The following is a 24,251-nucleotide window of genomic DNA, read 5'->3' as shown; positions in this document are numbered from 1 at the left end:
TTCAGGGAACCAATGGTGACAGAGGCAGGTAACTGGAAAGCAAACTGAAAAATAATGCAGAAGTTGGGAATAGTCAACTCATTTATCTCTTTGACCTTAGGTATCCACCCTCAGAATGATTCATCCTCAATTTTTTGTCATATACCAACAGTCCTTGGTGAAAAATTATGACATTTTTCAATTAAAGGAAAAAATGAAACAACTAGCTAAGTAGTTAGCAGTAGTAAACCTGGAAGTTATATCCCACCTACAACCACTCCCATAGCTGTTCGTTTCATTATTTCTAATTCAGGGACAAGATCAATCCCCTCCATTGTTGGGAGTTCTTGCATGTTCAAGCAGTCTTGCCACCTTACAAACCCCAACTTTCTTTTACTCGGGAGAAAGAACTATGTAAAACCAAGAAATCAGACTTTAATCAAAGATTATCCACACAAAAAAAAAGGTTATCCACCATATTCTATATTGATGAGTTGCTCCCACTTTCTTAAAGAATTAAAGAATCTGGAGGAACACTAGAAATTATTTTCACATTGTCTCATCCCTAGGCCTAGAGCTATCTGATCAGAGCTTGTTTAATGCCTTAATTGACTATCTTGATATAGTTTAACTAACCTAGACCAAGTAACAACCTCTTGGTATGAAAGAAATGAATAGTATGGCTTTGAGAGTGAGTCTAGGAAGAAAGCAAGAATAAACAGCTGTAACAATATCCTTACCCAGAAAGTATATTTTAAATAGTTATGTTACATCTTTCCTCAGGACCTTAACTTATGGTGCAGATTTTTTTAATTTTTTTTTTTTTACCACTTTGGAACTTATTTCCCTCATTAAAACAATTAAATGAGCATCAACCAGCAGATGTTACCTAGGAAGCCTTTTTCTTGAAGAAACCAAGTATTTTCTTTTTTTTTTCCTTTAAGATTTTATTTAATTATTTGACAGACAGAAATCACAAGTAGGCAGACAGGCAGGCAGAGAGAAGGGAGGAAGTAGGCTCCCTGCTGAGCAGAGGGGTACAATTCGGGTCTCAATCCCAGGACCCTGGGATCATGACCTGAGCCGAAGGCAGAGGCTTTAACCCACTGAGCCACTCAGGCTCCTCTGGGAACTGAGTATTTTCACCTAGATTTTATTCTCCAAGAAAATTCAATGCTCTTCCAATACATAGATGATGATAGATAGATAGCTGTAGATAGATAGATGGATATATGGATATTTATATTTATGAAAAATGACTATCATTACAGATTTTATCTAATAGAAAAACTCAGTTAAAAAGGAAGATTTACAGAATAGCCTAGAGTAATATGACTTAAAGGAAAAGCAGAGCTATCCTGGCTAGGTTTTGAAGATTGGAAGGAAGTCCATTAAACAAACTTGGGTGGGAAAGGAGGGAAAAAGAGTTTTCTTGATGCCTATAGGACCCAAACCCTTCTCCTGGAAGCAAGGTGCTGCTGAATCCCTCTTTATTGCCCCACCATCTCTGATTCCTGCCAGGGTCAAAAAGTATATATATGACAATATAAAATGAAATCTTAATAAGCCCTGTAATTTATTGTCTAATAAAAATTGACAAGGATATATACATATATATGTGTATATATATATATATATACATATATATATATATATATATATATATATATTTTAGGTACCAAGGAGACAGTCCTAGAGAAACATGGATGGAGTCGGGAATCTGACATTATCTGCTGCCAATAACAACACGTGCAATGACACTATTGATGACTTCCGCAATCAAGTGTATTCCACCTTGTACTCTATGATCTCTGTTGTGGGTTTCTTTGGAAATAGCTTTGTGCTCTATGTCCTCATAAAAACATATCACAAGAAGTCAGCTTTCCAAGTATACATGATTAATTTAGCAGTAGCAGATCTACTGTGTGTGTGTACACTGCCTCTCCGTGTAGTCTATTATGTTCACAAAGGCATTTGGCTTTTTGGTGACTTTTTGTGCCGTCTCAGCACCTATGCCTTGTATGTCAACCTCTATTGTAGTATCTTCTTTATGACAGCCATGAGCTTTTTCCGGTGTATTGCAATTGTTTTTCCAGTACAGAACATTAATTTGATTACACAGAAGAAAGCCAGGTTTGTATGTGTTAGCATTTGGATTTTTGTGATTTTGACCAGTTCTCCATTTCTTATGTCCAAAACTTACAAAGATGAGAAAAACAATACCAAGTGCTTTGAGCCTCCACAGGACAATCAAGCTAAAAATTATGTTTTGGTCTTGCATTATGTGTCATTGTTTATTGGATTTATCATTCCTTTTGTTATTATAATTGTATGTTACACAATGATCATTTTAACCTTACTTAAAAATTCACTGAAGAAAAATCTATCAAGCCGCAAAAAAGCTGTAGGAATGATCATAGTTGTGACAGCTGCCTTTTTGATTAGCTTCATGCCATATCATATTCAACGCACCATCCACCTTCATTTTTTACACAATGAAACTAAACCTTGTGATTCTGTTCTTAGAATGCAAAAGTCAGTGGTCATAACCTTGTCTCTGGCTGCATCAAATTGTTGCTTTGACCCTCTCTTATATTTCTTTTCAGGGGGGAGCTTTAGGAGAAGACTGTCTACATTTAGAAAGCATTCCTTTTCCAGTGTGACTTATGTAACCAAGAAAAAGGGCTCTTTGCCAGAAAAAGGAGAAGAAACATGTAGAGAATAATTTAAATCCATTTCCAATGAAAATCATTGAAAAAAGTTTCCCAAATATTACCTCAAATTATCTACAAAAAATGAGTATTTCCATTAATAATTTATAAGTACCTAACTGCATGTATTCCTATAAATATATCTCATTTATGAATCCACACTGTTAAAGGTCCTAAGGATATTTTAAGTTTTAAAAATTCAGCCCACAACTATTTTTTTAAGATTTATTTATTTATTTATTTGACAGACAGAGATCACAAGTAGGCAGAAAGGCAGGCAGAGAGAGAGGAAGGGAAGCAAGCTCCCTGCTGAGCAGAGAGCCTGATACGGGGCTTGATCCCAGGACCCTGGGATCATGACCTGTACTGAAGGCAGAGGCTTTAACCCACTGAGCCACCCAGACACCCCTCAGTCCACAACTATTAACTAAATTATAAGTCGTTTTTTGATCATTCACTGAAAGGTGAAGAACATTTTTGTCTTGGCATTGTAAAAAATGGATCTGAGACCAAAGTTTTTTCCCTCAAATAAAAGCTTCACAAAGGATAAGAACTAGTCCTTTAAGATACAAAATTAGCAATTAGTCCCCAATCACTCTAACATATTCTTTTGCATGTGTGCCGTTAGATGAAAACTGGAATGATCCAGGAGTTACATAAAATGTCCTGTCACCCTCTTCCTTTGTAGTATTGAATGACTAGGCGAAGTAGGGCCATTTCTTCCAAAACAGAATATGCAAGTGCTAGAACACCCTAGTATGCAGCCAAATGGCCCTAAAGTTTCCAGGTTGCATATTGCAACCTGAGTAGTATGAACTTGGTCAAAAGCTAGTTTGTGTCCAATTTCCTTCTGCTCCTGACCCAGGCCCTCAAAAGAGAATGATGGAGTTTTTGTTGCTTATTGAAGTTCTTACAGGGAATTCTCTTCCTACAATTCTTCCTTAAGAACCAAACAACTGACAGTCCCATATATGAACAGAAATAATTTAAAATTTATCTAAAGAAGAGGGAAAGGATTTTACTTTTCTACAGACTTATTGGGATCAAAACTACCTACAGTGGGTTTTTGAATAAAATCTGAATGTTGATACTATAAGTTGTTTTGGAAGAACTTATATTTATGTAACTATATCAGAGATTTTGCTCTATGACATGCACTTATGCATGGAAGTTAATTATAAGTTTTATTATTATTTTATACTTTTTCTTCTCTATTGGCAAGTAGATAGAAATATCAAGATGTTTATGTCGGGTTTTATATTACAGTGGAAGCTTTGTTCTTTAAACACACCAACTTGGTTGAGGCTGAAATATAATATTCATGGGCAAGCTTCTGCTGAAGTGTGGTCTGTTCCTTCACTCTGTGTTTCAAAAAGCATATTACCTCAGAGAAAATGATAATGGTGAAGAAAAAATCTATGAAAGGATTCTATCTGAATCTTCCATGTGTATGTTATTTCTATTTCACTTCTAATGTCGCAACCCTTTAGGAAAACACTCAAAACAAAAAGAAAGAGGACCTCTAAGGCATAGTATATCTAATTGGTATCCATTTATTTTTAACATACCTGAGATTTGGCAGTATCTACATTTTATCCTATACCATTTTTTTCCCTGTTTGAGGTGAAGATCAAACATAATACCTATCAAAACATTCAGTCCTCATTTCTCGTGTTCTTAGCTTTCTGCTATTCCATAAGTATAGTGTAATGGAAGAGCACTACATTGGAAGCCGAAGACCTGGTTGCTAATCTGGTCTCTAGTACTTACTAGTGGTGTAACTTTAAGCAAGTGACATGAATTCTGATTTTCAACTTCTTCATTTGTAAAATGGTAATAAAAACACTTGTCTTGCCTTTTTTTACAGGGCATTTTTGAAACTCAAATGTGATCATAACATACATATGTATATTAACATTCATATGTTAAAGTTTTACCTTTAATTCTACAGTACTTATAAATGGTTTTGTTACTTAAATATACCGATTCATATTTACAACATCGATTCTAAAGTTTGAAAGATTTAGAACAAAATATGGACATAATTAAATTCTAATGCAAATTTAGAAACCTTTTGTCTTACTTATTCCCACTTCTGTGTTTTCTTATGTTCTCACTTTTGCTAGCAGTCCCACTTTCTCCCACAGAGAAGCAAACCAACAATCTAACCACAAATTTGTTTTTATTCTTTAGATCATTTATGTTTATATCTTGTATGAAACTGTTTAATAATTATTTTCTAGTTTTTTCTTATGTGTAAGTATTTTCTCCCAAAGTGGACTTAACACTTTATGGAATTATCAATTCCTTGAGGTTGAAAACTATGCCTTTAAATCAGGGTACTTAATTAATGACCTTTTATTCTGTTTTAAGTATTTTATTTATATCATCTCATTTAATGTTTATAATTGCCCTGTGATATATATACTATTCTTACTCCTATTTTTCTGATTTAAAAACTGAGACACAAAGAAATTAAGTAACTTGCCCTTTGTCAGACAGCTAGTAAGGATCAGAACTAGGATTCAAATCTAAGCACTCTGACTCCAGAACTCAGTTTCTTAATTTGCTATGCTTTCCTGCTGAACCATTTTCTACCTTCAAAATAAGGAGTAAAAGTGAAGGTTTTTTTAAATGATTTATTTGTTTATTTTACAAAACAGGTTTAAATAACTATATGCTTAATTTTTTAGATACATGAACACAAGTACCCTGAACTAAAGCCTATGATTTTATTTGGAAAAACATCTTAAGAATATTATATACTATCCTAGAATATTGAATTTGAAGGACTTTAGTGTTTATAATTTCTAATGTCTATATAATACTCTGTGGAATTACCATGCCACAGTCTTTACATACATTCCTTTGGTTTCTAATAGTCCTTTGAAAATACATCAGCTATTCCAGCTCATTTTCATTATACATTTGGTGTTTTTATTTTGTTCAGCCAAGAGTTTCAGCATTCAAAAAATAATGTCAAATATTAAGGCAATGCTTTGTATTTTATTCTCCAGAATAAACATAAATGGTTTTGTATACTCATATCAGACCATAAACTTGGTTCTCTTTGTTGTCAAAATATCCTGGCTTTCACTTTAATAATATGATTTTTCATTTTTAATTGACTTGTAAATGGTCTTTTGAGATAAATATATACTTCAATATCTAACTTTACTATCCCTTTAGTAACTACAACAGCAAAAAATTTAGAAGCTTTGAAGGTGATATTGGACTTCAGAGCAATGTAAATTTGTGGGCCTTTTTCAGTAAGCACCACTGCACCAGAGGTAGGAAAAGAAGCACACTTATTTTATTCTTCATGTGCACAACCTGGGTTAGAATGCCTTTGTCTGATACTAAAGGAGCAAAATTGGGGAGAGCTTGGGAAGATAGCAGAGTAAGAGGATCCTAAGTTCACATGCTCCCATGAATACAAGTAAATAACAGCCATATCATTGCAATTAACCCAGAAAGCAATCCCAAACTGGCAGAACAGATTCTCCACACCTAACTGTAGAAAGAAGGTCACATCAAAAATGGTGACAGAGGCAAAGACCCCTTTGGTAACAAAACTTCTGGTGAGACTAACTACAAATGGGAGGTGTACCATAATTTCAAAGAAGGGAGAGGAACATCCCCCAAGCCAGGGACCCCAGACATGAGGAACCTGTAATGGGAAGACAAGTCCACTTAACATTTGGCTTTGTAAACAAGTGGGACTTAACTTCATGAGTTGTTACACTCAGTGGGGCTTGACTTCAGGTACTTTAAAAATCACCAGGCTCAGCTCTGGGAAAGCTGGAAGGAAGAAAATGAATCCCTGCCCTTAAAGAAACAACATAATAAACAATTCTGGCAAGATAGAACATAGAAGCAGCTGGTTGGTGGTTGAAAACAGCTGGATATATGAAAAAGTGATTTATTTACTAAACTGAGAACATTCACTGGGGTGGGGGCAAGGATCTTAAAGAGATTTATCCAAGAACAAAAAAGCTGGCAGACACCATTTCTGTAACACACCTCCAACCATGATACCCAGATACCTTCAGGAACCAGCATAAACAGTTCCCACATAGCTTACTAACACCAAGATCATCCCACCTATGGTCTCCTACAGACTTGCCCCATCCAACCCAACCCACTTGGCAGGAGTTCCTCCAAAGTATCTGTGGCCAGTTCTCATCCAATAAGCCCCAGAGGTAACTAGTACCACTCCAAAGTGATACTTGCCTGTCCTGGAAAAAGAGGAAGATAACATCCCACACCAGTTCAACTACACCCCCAGTAGTGGTCTGAGCAGACACCTGAACTGACTGTTGGCCCTGCCACAAAAAAAAAAAAAAAAAAAAAAAAAAAAAAACACCTCACAGAAGGAAGCATAAGGAGAGAACACTGTAGTTCAAAGTCACTGAAAACTCAGCAGATCTACTGAGACAAACATGTGGTCTGACAGCAGGACCTGCCCACCAAGAAAATCCTCTCAGGAGACAACACAGCAATAGCACCCTACAGTTCAATGCAACCTAAGCCTCAGCAAATGGCTGAGGGAAGACTTCTGGTCTGATGCAAATATAAGACCAAAGTGCCTCAGACTGGCCCCTTAAAAGCACAGGGGACAAACCATGCTTGCAACAGCACAAAGAGCCATTGCAGCTGAGTGGATTGAAGGCAAACACAACTTAAACAGAGTAGTGCACATGCAGCACACATAGAAGACAACACTGAAGCACCTGGTTCTGGTGAACAGGGAACATGAAACTACAGGGCACTACAGGACCTCTTCTTCCCAAGGCCAATAGTTTCAAGATCTGAAGATGTAGCTGATTTTCCAACCATAGAAACAAAGAGAAAGTAGATAAAATGAAGAGATAGAAGAAAATGTCCCAAATGAGAGAAAAGGAAAAAAAAAAAAAAACAACCAAAAAGCTAAATGAAAAAGAGATAAACAATATACCTGATAGAGAATTCAAAATAACGGTCATAAAGATACTAACTGGACTTGAGAAAAGAGTAGAGGATCTCAGCAAGACATTCAACAGAGATAGAAAATATTTTTAAAAATCAGAGATGAAGAATAGCAGAATTAACAATATATAAGAGAGAATATATAATAGACTAGAAAATGCACAAGAATGGATCAGTGAGAAGGAAGACAGAATAATGGAAAGCAATAAAACTGGACAGAAAAAAAAATTAATTAATTAATTAAAATAGGTTAAAGTAAGTCAGCAAAATCAATCATAATAACATTTGCATTATAGACATACCAGAAAAGGAAGAGAGAGAAAGGGGGCAGAAAATTTATTTGAAGAAATGATAGCCGAAAATTTCCTTAATCTGAGAAGGAAAATAGACATCCAGATGCAGGAGGCTCAGAGAGCCCCTATCAAAATCAATCTAAGGAGCACCACTCGAAGATACATAGTAATTAAAATGGCAAAAGTAGTGATAAAGAGAGAATTTTTAAAAGCAGCAAGAGAAAACAGTTACATACAAAGGAAATCCTATAAGGCCATTAGCTAATTTTTTAGCAGAAAATTTGCAGGCCAGAAGGAAGTGTCATGATATATTCAAAGCACTGAAAGGAAAAAACCTGCAACCAAGAATATGCTATCCAACAAAGCTATCATTCAGAATAGAAGGAGAGAGGGCGCCTGGGTGGCTCAGTGGGTTAAGCCGCTACCTTCGGCGCAGGTCATGATCTCAGGGTCCTGGGATCGAGTCCTGCATCAGGTTCTCTGCTCAGCAGGGAGCCTGCTTCCTTCTCTCTCTCTCTGCCTGCCTCTCTGCCTACTTGTAATCTCTCTCTGTCAAATAAATAAAGAAAAAAAAAAGAATAGAAGGAGAGATAGTTTCCCAAATGAACAAAAATTAAAGGAGTTTATCACCACCAAACTAGTCTTACAAAAAACTGTAAAGATAATTCTTTAAGTGGAAAATAAAGACCATAATCAAGAGGAAGAAAATTGGGAAAGTAAAAAATTTCACTACATACCAGTATAATAAAAATAGTAGATTAATCAATTATAAAACCAGAATAGACATCAAAGCACAAAAGCAGCAAAATAAATCATATCTATAAAAATAACTCAAGGGCTTTAAAATATAAAAGGATGTAAAGTACATCATTGGGGGGCAGTAAAAAAAATTTAGTGCTTTTAGAATGGATTGAAACTTAATTGACCATCAAAATAAAATAGACTGCTATATGCATAAGATGTTATATATCAACCTAATGGTAACCACAAATCAAAATTTATAATAGAAATGCAAAAAAAGGAAAAGAAATGTGAAAAATCATATCACTAAAGAAAGCCATTAAACTACAAGGGAAGAGAACAAGACATGAGTGGAACAGAGCACTACAAACCAATCATGAAACAAGTAACAAAATGGCAATAAGTACATACCTCTCAATAATTACTTTGAATGTAAATGCCTTAAATGTTCCAATCAAAAGTCATAGGGTGACTGAATGGATAAAAGAAAGTATAGGCAATAATCACTTTGACATCATCCATAGAAACATTTTTTTTCTAGATATGTCTCTTCTGTCAGGGGAATCAAATTCAAGATTAAACTACTGGAACTATACCAAAATAAAAAGCTTTTCAACAACAAAGAAAACCATTAACAATGCAAAAACACAATCTGCTGAATAAAAGATGACACATATAAATGATGGATCCAATAACAGATTACTATCCAAAATATAAAAAGAACTTATAGAACTCAACACCAAAAAAAAAAAAGAGTCCAATTTAAAAATGGGCAGAAGAATTTTCAAAGTCATGGATGGAGCTAGAGTGTATTATGCTAAGCAAAACAAGCAAGTCAGAAAAAAGACAAATAATATGATTTCATTCCTACATGGAACTTAAGAAATAAAACTGAAGAACCTAGGGGAAGGGAGGAAAAAAGAGAGGAGGCAAACCATAAGAGACTCTTAACTCTAGAGCACAAACTGAGGGTTGATGGAGAGGAGGTGGGTGGGGGATGAGCTGAGTAGGTGATGGGTATTAAGAAAGGAATTTTGATGAGCACCAGATGTTATATACACTAAACACTACTTCCAAAACCAATATTATACTACATATTAAATAACTAGAATTTAAATTAAAACTTTAAACAAAAAAAATAGGTCCTTCCACTACTTGTCTGATTTATACTTATGAAGAATCTTGGAGAATAAAGAGAATATTTATAAATCAATATAAATAAATAATAATAAATAAATTAATGTAATTTTTTTTAATTTTTTATTTTTTATAAACATATATTTTTATCCCCAGGGGTACAGGTCTGTGAATCGCCAGGTTTACACACTTCACAGCACTCACCAAAGCACATACCCTCCCCAATGTCCATAACCCCACCCCCCTTCTCCCAACCCCCCCCCAGCAACCCTCAGTTTGTTTTGTGAGATTAAGAGTCACTTACAGTTTGTCTCCCTCCCAATCCCATCTTGTGTCATTGATTCTTTTCCTATCCACTTAAGCCCCCATGTTGCATCACCACTTCTTCAAATCAGGGAGATCATATGATAGTTGTCTTTCTCTGCTTGACTGATTTCGCTAAGCATGATACGCTCTAGTTCCATCCATGTTGTCGCAAATGGCAAGATGTCATTTCTTTTGATGTCTGCATAGTATTCCATTCTGTATATATACCACCTCTTCTTGATCCATTCATCTGTTGATGGACATCTAGGTTCTTTCCATAGTTTGGCTATTGTGGATATTGCTGCTATAAACATACGGGTGCACGTGCCCCTTTGGATCACCATGTTTGTATCTTTAGGTTAAATACCCAGTAGTGCAATTGCTGGGTCATAGGGCAGTTCTATTTTCAACATTTTGAGGAACCTCCATGCTGTTTTCCAGAGTGGCTGCACCAGCTTGCATTCCCACCAACAGTGTAGGAGGGTTCCCCTTTCTCTGCATCCGCGCCAGCATCTGTCATTTCCTGACTTGTAGATTTTAGACATTCTGACTGGAGTGAGGTGATATCTCATTGTGGTTTTGATTTGTATTTCCCTGATGACCGAGTGATATGGAACACTTTTTCATGTGTCTGTTGGCCATCTGGATGTCATCTTTGCAGAAATGTCTGTTCATGTCCTCTGCCCATTTCTTGATTGGATTATTTGTTCTTTGGGTGTTGAGTTTGCTAAGTTCTTTATAGATTTTGGACACTAGTCCTTTATCTGATATGTCGTTTGGAAATATCTTCTCCCATTCTGTCTGTTGTCTTTTGATTTTGTTAACTGTTTCCTTTGCTGTGCAAAAGCTTTTGATATTGATGAAATCCCAATAGTTCATTTTTGCCCTTGCTTCCCTTGCCTTTGGCAATGTTCCTAGGAAGATACTGCTGTGCCTGAGGTCGAAGAGGTTGCTGCCTTTGTTCTCCTCAAGGGTTTTGATGGATTCCTTTCGCACATTGATGTCCTTCATCCATTTTGAGTCTATTTTTGTGTGTGGTGTAAGGAAATGGTCCAATTTCATTTTTCTGCATGTGGCTGTCCAACATTCCCAACACCATTTATAGAAGAGGCTGTCTTTTTTCCATTGGACATTCTTTCCTGCTTTGTCAAAGATTAGTTGACCATAGAGTTGAGGGTCTATTTCTGGGCTCTCTATTCTGTTCCGTTGATCTATGGGTTTGTTTTTGTGCCAGTACCATGTTGTCTTGATGATGACAGCTTTGTAATAGAGCTTGAAGTCCGGAATTGTGATGCCACCAACTTTGGCTTTCTTTTTCAATATCCCCTTGGCTATTCGAGGTCTTTTCTGGTTCCATATAAATTTTAGAATTATTTCTTCCATTTCTTTGAAAAAGTTGGATGGTACTTTGATAGGAATTGCATTAAATATGTAGACTGCTTTAGGTAGCATAGACATTTTCACAATATTTATTCTTCCAATCACGGAGCATGGAACATTTTTCCATTTCTTTGTGTCTTCCTCAATTTCTTTCATGAGTACTTTATAGTTTTCTGAGTATAGATTCTTAGCCTCTTTGGTTAGGTTTATTCCTAGGTATCTTATGATTTGGGGTGCAATTGTAAATGGGATTGACTCCTTAATTTCTCTTTCTTCTGTCTTGTTGTTGGTGTAGAGAAATGCAACTGATTTCTGTGCATTGATTTTATATCCTGACACTTTACTGAATGCCTGGACAAGTTCTAGCAGTTTTAGAGTGGAGACTTTTGGGTTTTCAACATATAGTATCATATCATCTGTGAAGAGTGATAATTTGACTTCTTCTTTGCCGATTTGGATGCCTTTAATTTCCTTTTGTTGTCTGATTTCTGAGGCTAGGACTTCTAGTACTATGTTGAATAGCAGTGGTGAAAATGGACATCCCTGCCGTGTTTCTGACCTTAGCAGAAAAGCTTTCCGTTTTTCTCCATTGAGAATGATATTTGCGGTGGGTTTTTCATAGATGGCTTTGATGATATTGAGGTATGTGCCCTCTATCCCTACACTTTGAAGAGTTTTGATCAGGAAGGGATAATGTACTTTGTCAAATGCTTTTTCAGCATCTATTGAGAGTATCATATGGTTCTTGTTCTTTCTTTTATTGATGTGTTGTATCATATTGACTGATTTGCGGATGTTGAACCAACCTTGCAGTCCTGGAATATATCACACTTGGTCATGATGAATAATCCTTTCAATGTACTGTTGAATCCTATTGGCTAGTATTTTGGTGAGAATTATTGCATCTCTATTCATCAGGGATATTGGTCTATAGCTCTCTTTTTTGATGGGATCCTTGTCTGGTTTTGGGATCAAGGTGATGCTGGCCTCATAAAATGAGTTTGGAAGTTCTCCTTCCATTTCTATTTTTTGGAACAGTTTCAGGAGAATAGGAATTAGTTCTTCTTTAAATGTTTGGTAGAATTCCCCCGGGAAGCCGTCTGGCCCTGGGCTTTTGTTTGTTTGGAGATTTTTAATGACTGTTTCTATCTCCTTACTGGTTATGGGTCTGTTCAGGCTTTCTATTTCTTCCTGGTTCAGTTGTGGTCGTTTATACGTTTCTAGGAATGCATCCATTTCTTCCAGATTGTCAATTTTGTTGGTGTAGAGTTGCTCATAGTATGTGCTTATAATAGTTTGTATTTCTTTGGTGTTAGTTGTGATCTCTACTCTTTCATTCATGATTTTATTTATTTGCGTCATTTCTCTTTTCTTTTTGATAAGTCTGGCCAGGGGTTTATCAATTTTATTAATTCTTCCAATGAACCAGCTCCTAATTTCATTGATTTCTTTTATTGTTTTTTTTTGGTTTCTATTTCATTGATTTCTGCTTTGACCTTTATGATTTCTCTTCTCCTGCTGGGCTTAGGGTTTCTTTCTTGTTCTTTCTCCAGCTCCTTTATGTGTAGGGTTAGGTTGTGTACCTGAGACCTTTCTTGTTTCTTGAGAAAGGCTTGTATTGCTATATATTTTCCTCTCAGGACTGCCTTTGTTGTGTCCCACAGATTTTGAACTGTTGCATTTTCATTATCATTTGTTTCCATGATTTTTTTCAATTCTTCTTTAATTTCCCGGTTGACCCATTCATTCTTTAGAAGGATGCTGTTTAGTCTCCATGTATTTGGGTTCTTTTCAAACTTCTTTTTGTGGTTGAGTTCTAGCTTTAGAGCATTGTGGTCTGAAAATATGCAGGGAATGATCCCAGTCTTTTGATACTGGTTGAGTCCTGATTTAGGACCGAGGATGTGATCTATTCTGGAGAATGTTCCATGTGCACTAGAGAAGAATGTGTATACTGTTGCTTTGGGATGAAATGTTCTGAATATATCTGTGATGTCCATCTGGTCCAGTGTGTCGTTTAAGGCCTTTATTTCCTTGCTGATCTTTTGCTTGGATGATCTGTCCATTTCAGTGAGGGGAGTGTTAAAGTCCCCTACTATTATTGTATTATTGTTTCTGTGCTTCTTTGATTTTGTTATTAATTGGTTTATATAGTTGGCTGCTCCCACGTTGGGGGCATAGATCTTTAAAATTGTTAGATCTTCTTGATGGACAGACCCTTTGAGTATGATATAGTGTCCTTCCTCATCTCTTATTATAGTCCTTGGCTTAAAATCTAATTGATCTGATATAAGGATTGCCACTCCTGCTTTCTTCTGATGTCCATTAGCATGGTAAATTCTTTTCCACCCCCTCACTTTAAATCTGGCGGTGTCTTCGGGCTTAAAATGAGTTTCTTGGAGGCAACATATAGATGGGTTTTGTTTTTTTATCCATTCTGATACCCTGTGTCTTTTGATTGGGGCATTTAGCCAATTAACATTCAGGGTAACTACTGAGAGATATGAATTTAGTGCCACTGTATTGCCTGTAAGGTGACTGTTACTGTATATGGTCTCTGTTCCTTTCTGATCTACCCCTTGTAGGCTCTCTCTTTGCATAGAGTACCCTTTTCAATATTTCCTGTAGAGATGGTTTGGTGTTTGCAAATTCTTTCAGTTTTTGTTTGTCCTGGAAGCTTTTAATCTCTCCTTCTCTTTTCAATGATAGCCTAGCTGGTTATAGTATTCTTGGCTGCATGTTTTTCTTGTTTAGTGCTCTGAAAATATCATGCCAGCTCTTTCTGGCCTGCCAGGTCTCTGTGGATAAGTCAGCTGCCAATCTAATATTTTTACCATTGTATGTTACAGACTTCTTTTCCCGGGCTGCTTTCAGGATTTTCTCTTTGTTACTGAGACTTGTAAATTTTACTATTAGGTGACAAGGTGTGGGCCTATTCTTATTGATTTTGAGGGGCATTCTCTGAACCTCCTGAATTTTGATGCTAGTTCTCTTTGCCATATTGGGGAAATTCTCCCCAATAATTCTCTCCAGTATACCTTCTGCTCCCCTCTCTCTTTCCTCTTCTGGAATCCCAATTATTCTAATGTTGTTTCGTCTTATGGTGTCATTTATCTCTCGAATTCTCCCCTCATGGTCCAGTAGCTGTTTGTCCCTCTTTTGCTCAGCTTCTTTTTTCTCTGTCATTTGGTCTTCTGTATCGCTAATTCTTTATTCTGCCTCATTTATCCTAGCAATGAGAGCCTCCATTTTTTATTGCACCTCATAATAGCTTTTTTTATTTCAACTTGGTTAGATTTTAGTCTTTTATTTCTCCAGAAAGGGCTTTTATATCTCCTGAGAGGATTTCTCTAATATCTTCCATGCCTTTTTTGAGCCCGGCTAGAACCTTGAGAATTGTCATTCTGAACTCTAGATCTGACATAATACCAATGTCTGTATTGATTAGGTCCCCAGCCTTCAGTACTGCCTATTGTTCTTTTTTTGTGTGTGTGGTGAATTTTTCCTCCTTGTCATTTTGTCCAGATAAGAGTATATGAAGGAGCAAGTAAAATACTAAAAGGGTGGCAACAGCCCCAGGAAAATATGCTTTAACCAAATCAGAAGAGATCCCAAATCGTGAGGGGGGAGAAAGGGGATAAAAAGAGGTTCAAAAAGAAAGAAAGAGAAAAAAGAAAAGAAAAGAATTTAAAAAAGAAAATGAATAAAGAAAAATATAAAAAAGAAAAAATATATATTAGATAAACTAGTTAAAAAACGTTAAAAAAGAAAAGTGTAAAGGTTAAAAAAATTTTAGCAGAAGAAGAGAAAAAAATGAAAAAGAAAAAGATTAAATTAACTGCAAGACTGAAAAATCACAGGGAGAAAGCCATGAGTTCCATGCTTTGCTTTCTCCTCCTCTGGAATTCTGCTGCTCTCCTTGGTATTGAAACCGCACTCCTTGGTAGGTGAACTTGGTCCTGGCTGGATTTCTTGTTGATCTTTTGGGGGAGGGGCCTGGTGTAGTGATTCTCAAGTGTCTTTACCCCAGGCGGTATTGCACCGCCCTTACCAGGGGCCGGGCTGAGTAATCCGCTCAGGTTTGCTTTCAGGAGCTTTTGTTCCCTGAGCGCTTTCCATAGAGTTCTAGAGGACAGGAATACAAATGGCAGCCTCCTGGTCTCTGGCCCAGAGGAGCCAATAGCCCAGGGCCCCACTCCTCAGTGCGCCCTCAGAGAACAGCGCCCAGTAACTCCCGTCTGCCTGACCTCTGGCCGCACTCCGAGCTCACCGAGCCTGCGACCGGTTCAAGGTAACCCCGAGCTGTGATCCTACTGTCGGCTCTGTCTCTGTAGCCCGCTTTCCCGTTCCAATACCCGCAAGCTCTGCGACACTCAGACACCCCCAATCCTTCTGTGACCCTGTGGGACCTGAGGCCACGCTGACCCCACGTGGGCTTCGCCCTGGTTTAGCCTCTGGAGCGATGACCCTCAGCAGAACAGACTATTAAAAGTCCTGATTTTGTGCTCCATTGCTCTGACGCTTGCCGGGAGCTGGCTCCTCTCCCCGGGGTCTATCTTCCCGTCGCTTTGGATTCACTTCTCCGCCAGTCCTACCTTTCAGAAAGTGGTTGTTTTTCTGTTTCCAGAATTGCTGTTCTTCTCTTTGATCTGCCAATGGATTTGCAGGTGTTTGCAATCTCTAGATAAGCTATCTAGCTGATCTCCTGCTAGCTGACGTAGTCTCAGCCTGCTACATCTCTGCCATCCTGACTCCTCCCCCTCAATGTAATTTTTTTAAATGTGGAAAACTTTAAAAGATTTTTTCTTTTTTAAGGATTTATTTATTGTTGCAGTCAGCGCAACAAATCAATCAGGAATGTGAGGGTAAGAGGATGAAGAAAAGAACTCGAGAAACAGAGAGATGGGGGCAGGAGAGCACTGAGGAGGATGTCCAACAGTGCTAAGTTTATTCAAAGCATTAAGGCCATATATATAGTGATAATAGGAGAAGCAACACACCTGTGTCTAGTTAAACAACCATTGAGTTCCCATAATAAGTTTCACATTTAACTATAAGCAGACCTTGTGACGCCAAATGGCTGATGCCAGTACAATTGTTCTGTATTGATACAGCAAGCCTGAAAGTAATTTATGGGCTGTACTAGGGCAGCAAGGACCAGCAACGAACTTTTGTCCCCAACCGAATTGCTCTCATTTGTTTAGCAAGCGTGTAGGAAGTCACATAGGCGAGCGCACAACACATAGCACAGACCCTTTCTCAGTGCTACTCAACTTTTCCGGTCCTAAACCTTTTGTTAGGCTATTCAGACTTTAAAGGAAGCACGAGTCAGGGCCTGGTTTGGTCCTCATCTCAAGCCTTATTTCGGCCTCTCACAATTTATTCATTTTAGAGAGAGTGTGTGTGCACATGAATTTGAGGAAGGCAGAGGGAAAGAATTTCAAGCAGACTCTCACTGAGCATGGCACTCATGCAGTACTCAGTACCACAATCCCAAGATCATGAACTGAGCTGAAATCAAGCTCAACCAACTGAGTCACCCACATGCCCCTAAAAAGACATTTTTCTCAAGAGGACTTACAGGTGGCCAACACACATGAAAAGATGCTCAGCATCACTAACCATCAGAGAAATGCAAATCAAAACCACAGTGGGATATCACCTCACACCTTTCAGAGTGGATAAAATCAAAACTACAAGAAATAACAAATGTTGGTGAGGATGTGGAGAAAAGGGAACCCTCATAAACTATTGGTGGCAATGTAAACTGGTGTAGCTCCTATGGAAAATAGTATGGAGGTTCCTCAAAAAATTAAAAATAGAATAACTGTATGATCCAGTAATTCCACTACTGGGAATATACCCAAAGAAGAAAAAAAAACACTTACTCAGAAAGATGAATGCACACCTAATGTTTACTGCAAAAATATTTATAATAGCCATGATACAGAAGAAATCCAAGTGTCCATCCATAAATTAATGGATGAAGAATATTGTACAATGTAATGATTCAACAATTATATGCATTACACAGTGCTAATCAAGAAAAGTGTCCTCTTAAGCCACATTACTTACTTCATTTATCGCCCCACACAACTCCCCTCTGGTAACCACCTGTTTGTTCTCTACAGTAAAGGGTCTGTTTCTTGACTTTACTCTTTTTTTTCCTTTGTTCATTTGTTTTGCTTACATTCTTTATTGTAGATGACTGATATTCCATTGAAAATACACATGATATCTTCCTTATCCATTCATCTATTGAAGATATGGGCTGCTTCCACAATTTTGCTATTGTAAAAAATGCTGCACTAAATATAGGGGAGCATGTATACTTTCAAATTCATGTTTTGTATTCTTTGGATAAATACCCAATAGTGCAATTACTGGATCATATGGTAATTCTATTTTTAAATTTTTGAGGAACCTTCATACTATTTTACATAGTAGCTATGCCAGTTTGGATTCCCACCAAGTACACAAGTGTTCCTTTTTCTCTACATCCTCACCAACAGTTGTTGTTTCTTGTGTTGTTGATTTTAACAATTCTGATATGTGTGAGACAATATCTCATTGTAGTTTTTATTTAAATTTCCCTGATGATAAGTGATGTTGAGCATGTTTTCATGTGTCTATTCACCATCTACATGCCTTTTTGGAGAAATGTCTGTTCATATCTTCTGCCTATTTTTAATTTGAGTATGTGTGTTGAGTTGTATACATTCTTTATATACTTTGGATATTAACTCCTTATTGGATATGTCATTTGAAAATAATTTCTCCAATTCAGTAGATTGTTTTTTTAGTTTTATTGTTTATTTTGCTCTCTCAAAACTTTATTTTGATGTATCCTGGATAGCTTATTTTTGCTTTTGTTTCCCTTGCCTCCAGGAAACATATCTAAAAAATTATTGCTAAAACCGATGTCACAGAAATTACCTCCTGTGCTCTCTACTAGAATTCTTATGGTTTCAGGTCTTATATTTTATACAATGAAGTATTAATCAACCATAACAAAGAATGAAACCTTGTCATTTGCAACAACTTGGATGGATTTAGATGGTATAATGCTAAGTGAAATAAGTCAGTCAAAGAAAGACAAATACCATATGATGTCACTCATTTGTGGAATTTAGGAAACAAAGCAAATAGAAGAGACAAAAAATACTTAAATATAGAAAACTATTCGTGGTTGGCAGAAAGGAGTTGGGTGGAAAGAGGAGTGAAATAGGGGGATGAGACTAAGAGTACACTTATGGTAATGAGCACAAGTAATATATAGAACTCTTGAGTTATTACATAACACACCAAAACTAATATAACATTGTGTGTTGATTATACATGAATTAAAAATTAAAATTTAAAAAATTATTTTAATTTAAATAATTGCAAAATGTTTCTGAGATGCAAAATTCAAGACTTTTTTTTGATTTACCTAGAACTCTGATACCCCAAATAAATTAGAAGGCAAATTCTAACTCCTCATTCATCTGTTTATTTCTACTCTTTTCTCTGAACTGTATAAATTCCTTCATATAATCCGTTCCATGAAAACTCTACCAAATCACGAGTACATACTTCTACTCTAAATTACAAAAGCACAATTAACTTTTATCAAACAGATTCACATAAAACACTTCCTCAATTGACATTTAAATTTGTATCCCCAAGCACCTGATCTTTATTGCTTTTCTTATGAAGCTAGTTTCTCCACTTAAGAAATGTCACTATCACTATATTTGAAATATAACACAACTAAATTATCCAATAGAAAACTGTCCTTTTGGCAAAGAAAGTTGTATTATTAAATATATAAAGTAGAAAAATAAACGTTTTCTATTGCCAGTGTCATTGCATTATAGGTAGACAAAAATAACCATTTTAATTATTCCTGAATACTCATAGTACTTTTATTTTGGCGTGATGGATTTTTTTTCTGGTCCTACCTTGAAAGATTAGTGGTCTCTTACAACCACAGACAACATTAAAATTAAAGATTAGGGGGAACAGATAAGATGGCAGAGGAATAGGAGGACGCTGAGCTTATTTCACCCCTGGAAGACAGCTAGATAATTATCAGATTGTTCTGAACATCCAAGAAGTCAATCAGAGATTTGAGATAACAGAAACTGCAAGTCTATAAGTAGAAAAGCAACCACCTTATGGAAGATAGGAGGTGCACTTGGGAGAGACACAGCTGTGGATATGGTGGTTGGGAGGAAGCCTGTTTATGGAGACTACTGCAAAGTATTAGAAGTGGTGGAGAGCAAAATCTGAACTTTTCAGTTCACTGCTGTGGGGGATGTGCTTGGCAGAAAGATGTTCAGGTGGCAAAAAGGGACAGAAGTAAAACCATGAGCTGAGGATCCCTGGGTCACAGAAGAACAGGTGGGGCCAAAGGGCTGCACTATTCCCACACATAGGAGCTGGGAATACAGCAGAGAGCAGTTGGTCTTGGTGCTGCCTTTCCATTATGAACTGCAAACTGACTGGTAGTCATTAGACCACTTTCTTGGAATGGGCCTGCAAACAAGGCAAAATTATCCTGGAGAGGAACAGTGCTGGACCCCACCACAGGCATCCCTGAGATTTACAGTTTTGAAACTAGGTCACACTAGGTCTGAGATTAAAAGGCTCAGCCATGGGCAGGGTTAAGATGGAAACCGGGGACACAATATGGTGATTGGTTTCTTTTCTGTGAGGCCTCACTGAAGAGTAGAGGGTGTGAGCATTCACCTTCCAGGCTAGTGAGCTCAGCACGACCATTTTTATCCCATCCATCAGTGCTGAAAGCCCTCAGGAAACAAAACAGTGCCACCTAGTGAAGGCCAAGCTGCATAAACCCCATTCACCTGCTCAGTGGAGAATTTTCCACTGAAGCAAGTCAGCCTGAAAATCGGCTCAGCAGGCTCCTCCCCCAGAAGACCAGCACAAACAACTAGCTCACTCCGAGTTTTTTTATCATAGGGTCATGCAAAGCTTCAGCTCTAGGCGAAATAGGCTCAAGCTTCCTTTTAAGTTTTGTGTATTTATTTTATTATTATTCGTTTATTTATTTCATTATTATTCATTCATTTATTTTCTTATATCTTCTAATTCCTTTTTTAATTTTTCATTATTAATGTTAAAATTTATATATAAATTTTCATATTTTTTCTCTACATACATTTTACTATATTTCATTTTATTTTTATTTTTTTTGAATCTATACTCTTAGCAAGCACACAAAAACACACTCAATCAAATTTGTTTTTTCTTGTTTTGTGCTTCTGTTTTCCTCGGTTTTTTGTTTGTTTGTTTTTCTTCATTTTCTTTGCTTTTTGCTTTGTTTTTTGCTTGTTCATTTTTTGGTGGGCTTTTTTTTTTTTCTCTTTCTTCTTTCCTTTTCTGGACAAAAAGGTAGAGGGTGAATCTCGAGGGTGAATTCCCTCGAGAAACAACACAAGACAGAACTCATGGGCAAGGATTCAATCAATACAGATATACATAAGATGTCTGAACTAGAATTTAAAACAAAGGTTGTAAGGATGCTAGCTGGCTTCAAAAAAAGTATAGAAGACACTAGAAAATCCCTTACTGCAGAGATAAAAGAGCTAAAACCTAGAAGGGTCAAAATTAAAAATGCTATATTGAGGTGTAGTCCCAAGTAGAGGCCATAAAAATAAGGATGCATGAAGCAGAGGAGTGACTCAGTGATGTAGAATTTAAAATTATGTAAAATAATAAAGCTGAAAAGAAGAGGGAAAGAAAGGTAATGGATCATGAAGGTAGACTTAGGGAACACAGAGTCTTATTAAAATGTAATAACATCTTGGGGCACCTGGGTGGCTCAGTGGTTTAGGCCTTTGCCTTCAGCTCAGGTCATGATCTCAGGGTCCTGGAATCGAGCCCTGCATCAGGCTCTCTGCTCAGCGGGGAGCCTGCTTCTCCCTCTCTCTCTACCTGCCTCTGTCTACTTGTGATTTCTCTCTCTCTCTGTCAAATAAATAAATAAAATATTTTTTTAAATGTAATAACATCTTATCCATAGGCATCCCAGAAGATGAAGAGAGAGGTAAAGGGGCAGAAGATTTATTTGACAATTCATAGCTGAAAATTTCTTGAATTTGGGGAAGGACACAGACATCAAAATCCAAGAAGCACAGAAAACTCCCATTAAATTCAACAAAAGTGGACCATCACCAAGTCATATCATAGTCAAATTCACAAAACCACAGCCAAGGAATTAATCCTGAAAACAGCAAGAGGAAAAAGGTCCTTAAACTACAAGGAAGGGCAGATTAGACTCACAAAGACATGGCAGGTCAGAGAGGATGGAAGGAAATATTCAATGTGCTGAATGGGAAAAATATGCAGCCAATATTCTTTATCCAACAAGGCTATCATTCAGAATAGAAGGAGACAGTTTCTCAGGCAAACAAAAAGTAAAGGAGTTCATGACCACTAAACTGGACCTGCAAGAAATTTTAAAGGGACACTTTGAAGGCAGAGAAAAAGACCAAAGCAACAAAGACTAGAAAGGATGAGAGAACATCACCAGAAACACCAATTTCACAGGTAACAAAATGACACTAAGTTCATGTCTTTCAGTAATCATTTTGAACTTAAATGAACTAAATGCTCCAATCAAAATACTTAGGGTTTTATGCATAGAATGCATTAAAAAACAAGATTAATCTTTATGCTGCTTACAAGAGACTCATTTTAGACCTAAAGATGCCTTCAGATTGAAAGTGCGGTGATGGAGAATTATCTGTCATGCTAAAGGACATCAAAAGAAAGTCAGGGTAGTCATACTTATATCACACAACCTAGATTTTTAAAAAATGATTGTAACAAGAGATGATGAAGGATGCTATATCATAATTAAGGGGTCTATCAAGATCTAACAATTATAAATATTTAAAGAAGAGTTAACACCTACTCTTCTCAAACTGTTCCAAAAGAAAAAAGAAAAAGAAAATAGAAATGGAAGGAAGATACTGAAATTCATTCATGAAGTCAGCATTAATTTGATTCCAAAACTAGAAAAGTACTCTACTAAAAAAGAGAATTATTGGCCAATATCCCTGTTGAACGTGGAGGCATAAATTCTCAATAAAATACTAGCAAATCAAATTCAACAGTACATTAAAATAACTATTCACCACAATCAAGTGGGATTTTCCTAGGCTGCAGGGTGGTCCAGTATTTGGAAATCAATCATTGTGATACACCATATTAATAAAAGAAAGGATGAGAAACATATGATCCTCTCAATAGATGCAGAAAAAGAATTTGACAAAATATAGCATCCTTTCCTGATAAAAACACTCAACAAAGTAGGCTGGAGAGGATGGATGGAGATTTTATAATGTACTAATGTACAATGTTAGGGATAGAAGGAACATACCTCAATAACGTAAAGATATATGAAAGATCCACAGCTAATATCCTCATCAATGGGGAAAAACCTCATGGTCAAGAACAAGATAAAGATGTCCATTCTCACCATTACTATTTAACATAGTACTAGAAGTTTTAGTCTCAGCAATCAGAAAAAAAAATTAATAAAAGGCATCCAAATTTGGCAAGGAAGAAGTCAAAATATTCATTATTTGCAGATGGGCTGATACACTGTGTGGAAAACCAAAAAAATTCCACCAAAAAATTGTTAGAACTCATGTATGAATTCAGCAAAGTCATGGGATATAAAATCAATGTGCAGAAATCAGTTATATTTCTATACACCAATAATGAAACAGCAAAAAAAAAAAAAAAAAAAGAAGAAGAAGAAGAAGAAAGAAAACAAGGGATTGATCCCATTTACAATTGCACAAAAATCTTTAGGATACCTAGAAGTAAATCTAACTAATGAAGTAAAGGATCTGTATTCAGCAAACTGTAGAACACACAGGAAAGAAATTGAAGAAGACACCAAAAAATGAAAAGTATTCCATGCTCATGGATTGGAAGAACAAACATTGTTATAATGTAAATACTACCCAAAGCAGTCTACACATTTAATGCAATCCCCATCAAACACCACCAGCAATTTTCACATAGATAGATCAAACAATCCTAAAATTTGTATGGAACCACAAAAGGCCCCAAATAGCCAATGCAATTCTAGAAAAGCAAAACAAAACTGGAGCCATCACAATTCTAGATTTCAAGCTGTATCATAAAACTGTAGTCATCAAGACAGTATGGTACTGGTACCATACAGACACATGGATCAATATAACAGAATAGAGAACCCAGAAATGAACCCATAACTCCATGGCCAACTAATCTTTGGCAAAGCAGAAAAGAATATCCAATGGGGAACAAAAACAATCTCTTTAGCAAATGGTGTTGGGAAAACATACAGAAGAATAAAATTAGGTCACTTTCTTACACCATATGCAAATACAAATTCAAAGTTGATGAAAGACCTAATGTGAAAAAGGAAACCAATAAAATCTTAGAAAAGAACACAGGCAGCAACCTCTTTGACCTTGGCCATAGCAACTTCTTACTAGACATGTTGCTGGAATGAAGAGAAATAAAAGCAAACATGAGCATTCGGGACCTCATCAGGATAAAAATCTGTGCAGTGAGGGAAACAATCAACAAAGCTAAAAGGTACCTATGAAATCTATAAATAACTAATTAAACTCTCCCACTCAAAAAAATAATAATAATAATCCAGTTAAGAAATGGGCAGAAGACAAGAATAGACAATTTTCCAAAGACATCTTTCCAAAGAAGACAGATG

The 24,251-nt window shown here is 36.6% G+C and overlaps 1 protein-coding gene across 3 annotated transcripts in view; it reads left to right on the top strand.

Moving 5' to 3' along the window:
• Positions 1–21,791, top strand: part of CYSLTR1 (cysteinyl leukotriene receptor 1) — a 55,758-nt gene extending 33,967 nt beyond the window's left edge. For 2 of the 3 annotated variants that reach the window (XM_059157679.1, XM_059157678.1), the window contains one exon: positions 1,655–5,735. In XM_059157679.1, the coding sequence (XP_059013662.1) occupies positions 1,682–2,704 (1,023 nt within the window). In that variant the 5' untranslated portion in view covers positions 1,655–1,681 and the 3' untranslated portion in view covers positions 2,705–5,735. Of the gene's footprint in view, positions 1–1,654; positions 5,736–21,542 lie in introns of those variants that run through there. The other variant, XR_009349935.1, reaches the window with a different exon arrangement.
• Positions 21,792–24,251: the final 2,460 nt, after the last annotated feature.

This window comes from Mustela lutreola, chromosome X (genome assembly GCF_030435805.1).
Source record: "Mustela lutreola isolate mMusLut2 chromosome X, mMusLut2.pri, whole genome shotgun sequence".
Lineage (NCBI taxonomy): Eukaryota > Metazoa > Chordata > Mammalia > Carnivora > Mustelidae > Mustela > Mustela lutreola.
The sequence above is the reverse complement of the archived record's forward strand: the minus strand, read 5'-3'. Positions and strand labels throughout refer to the sequence as shown.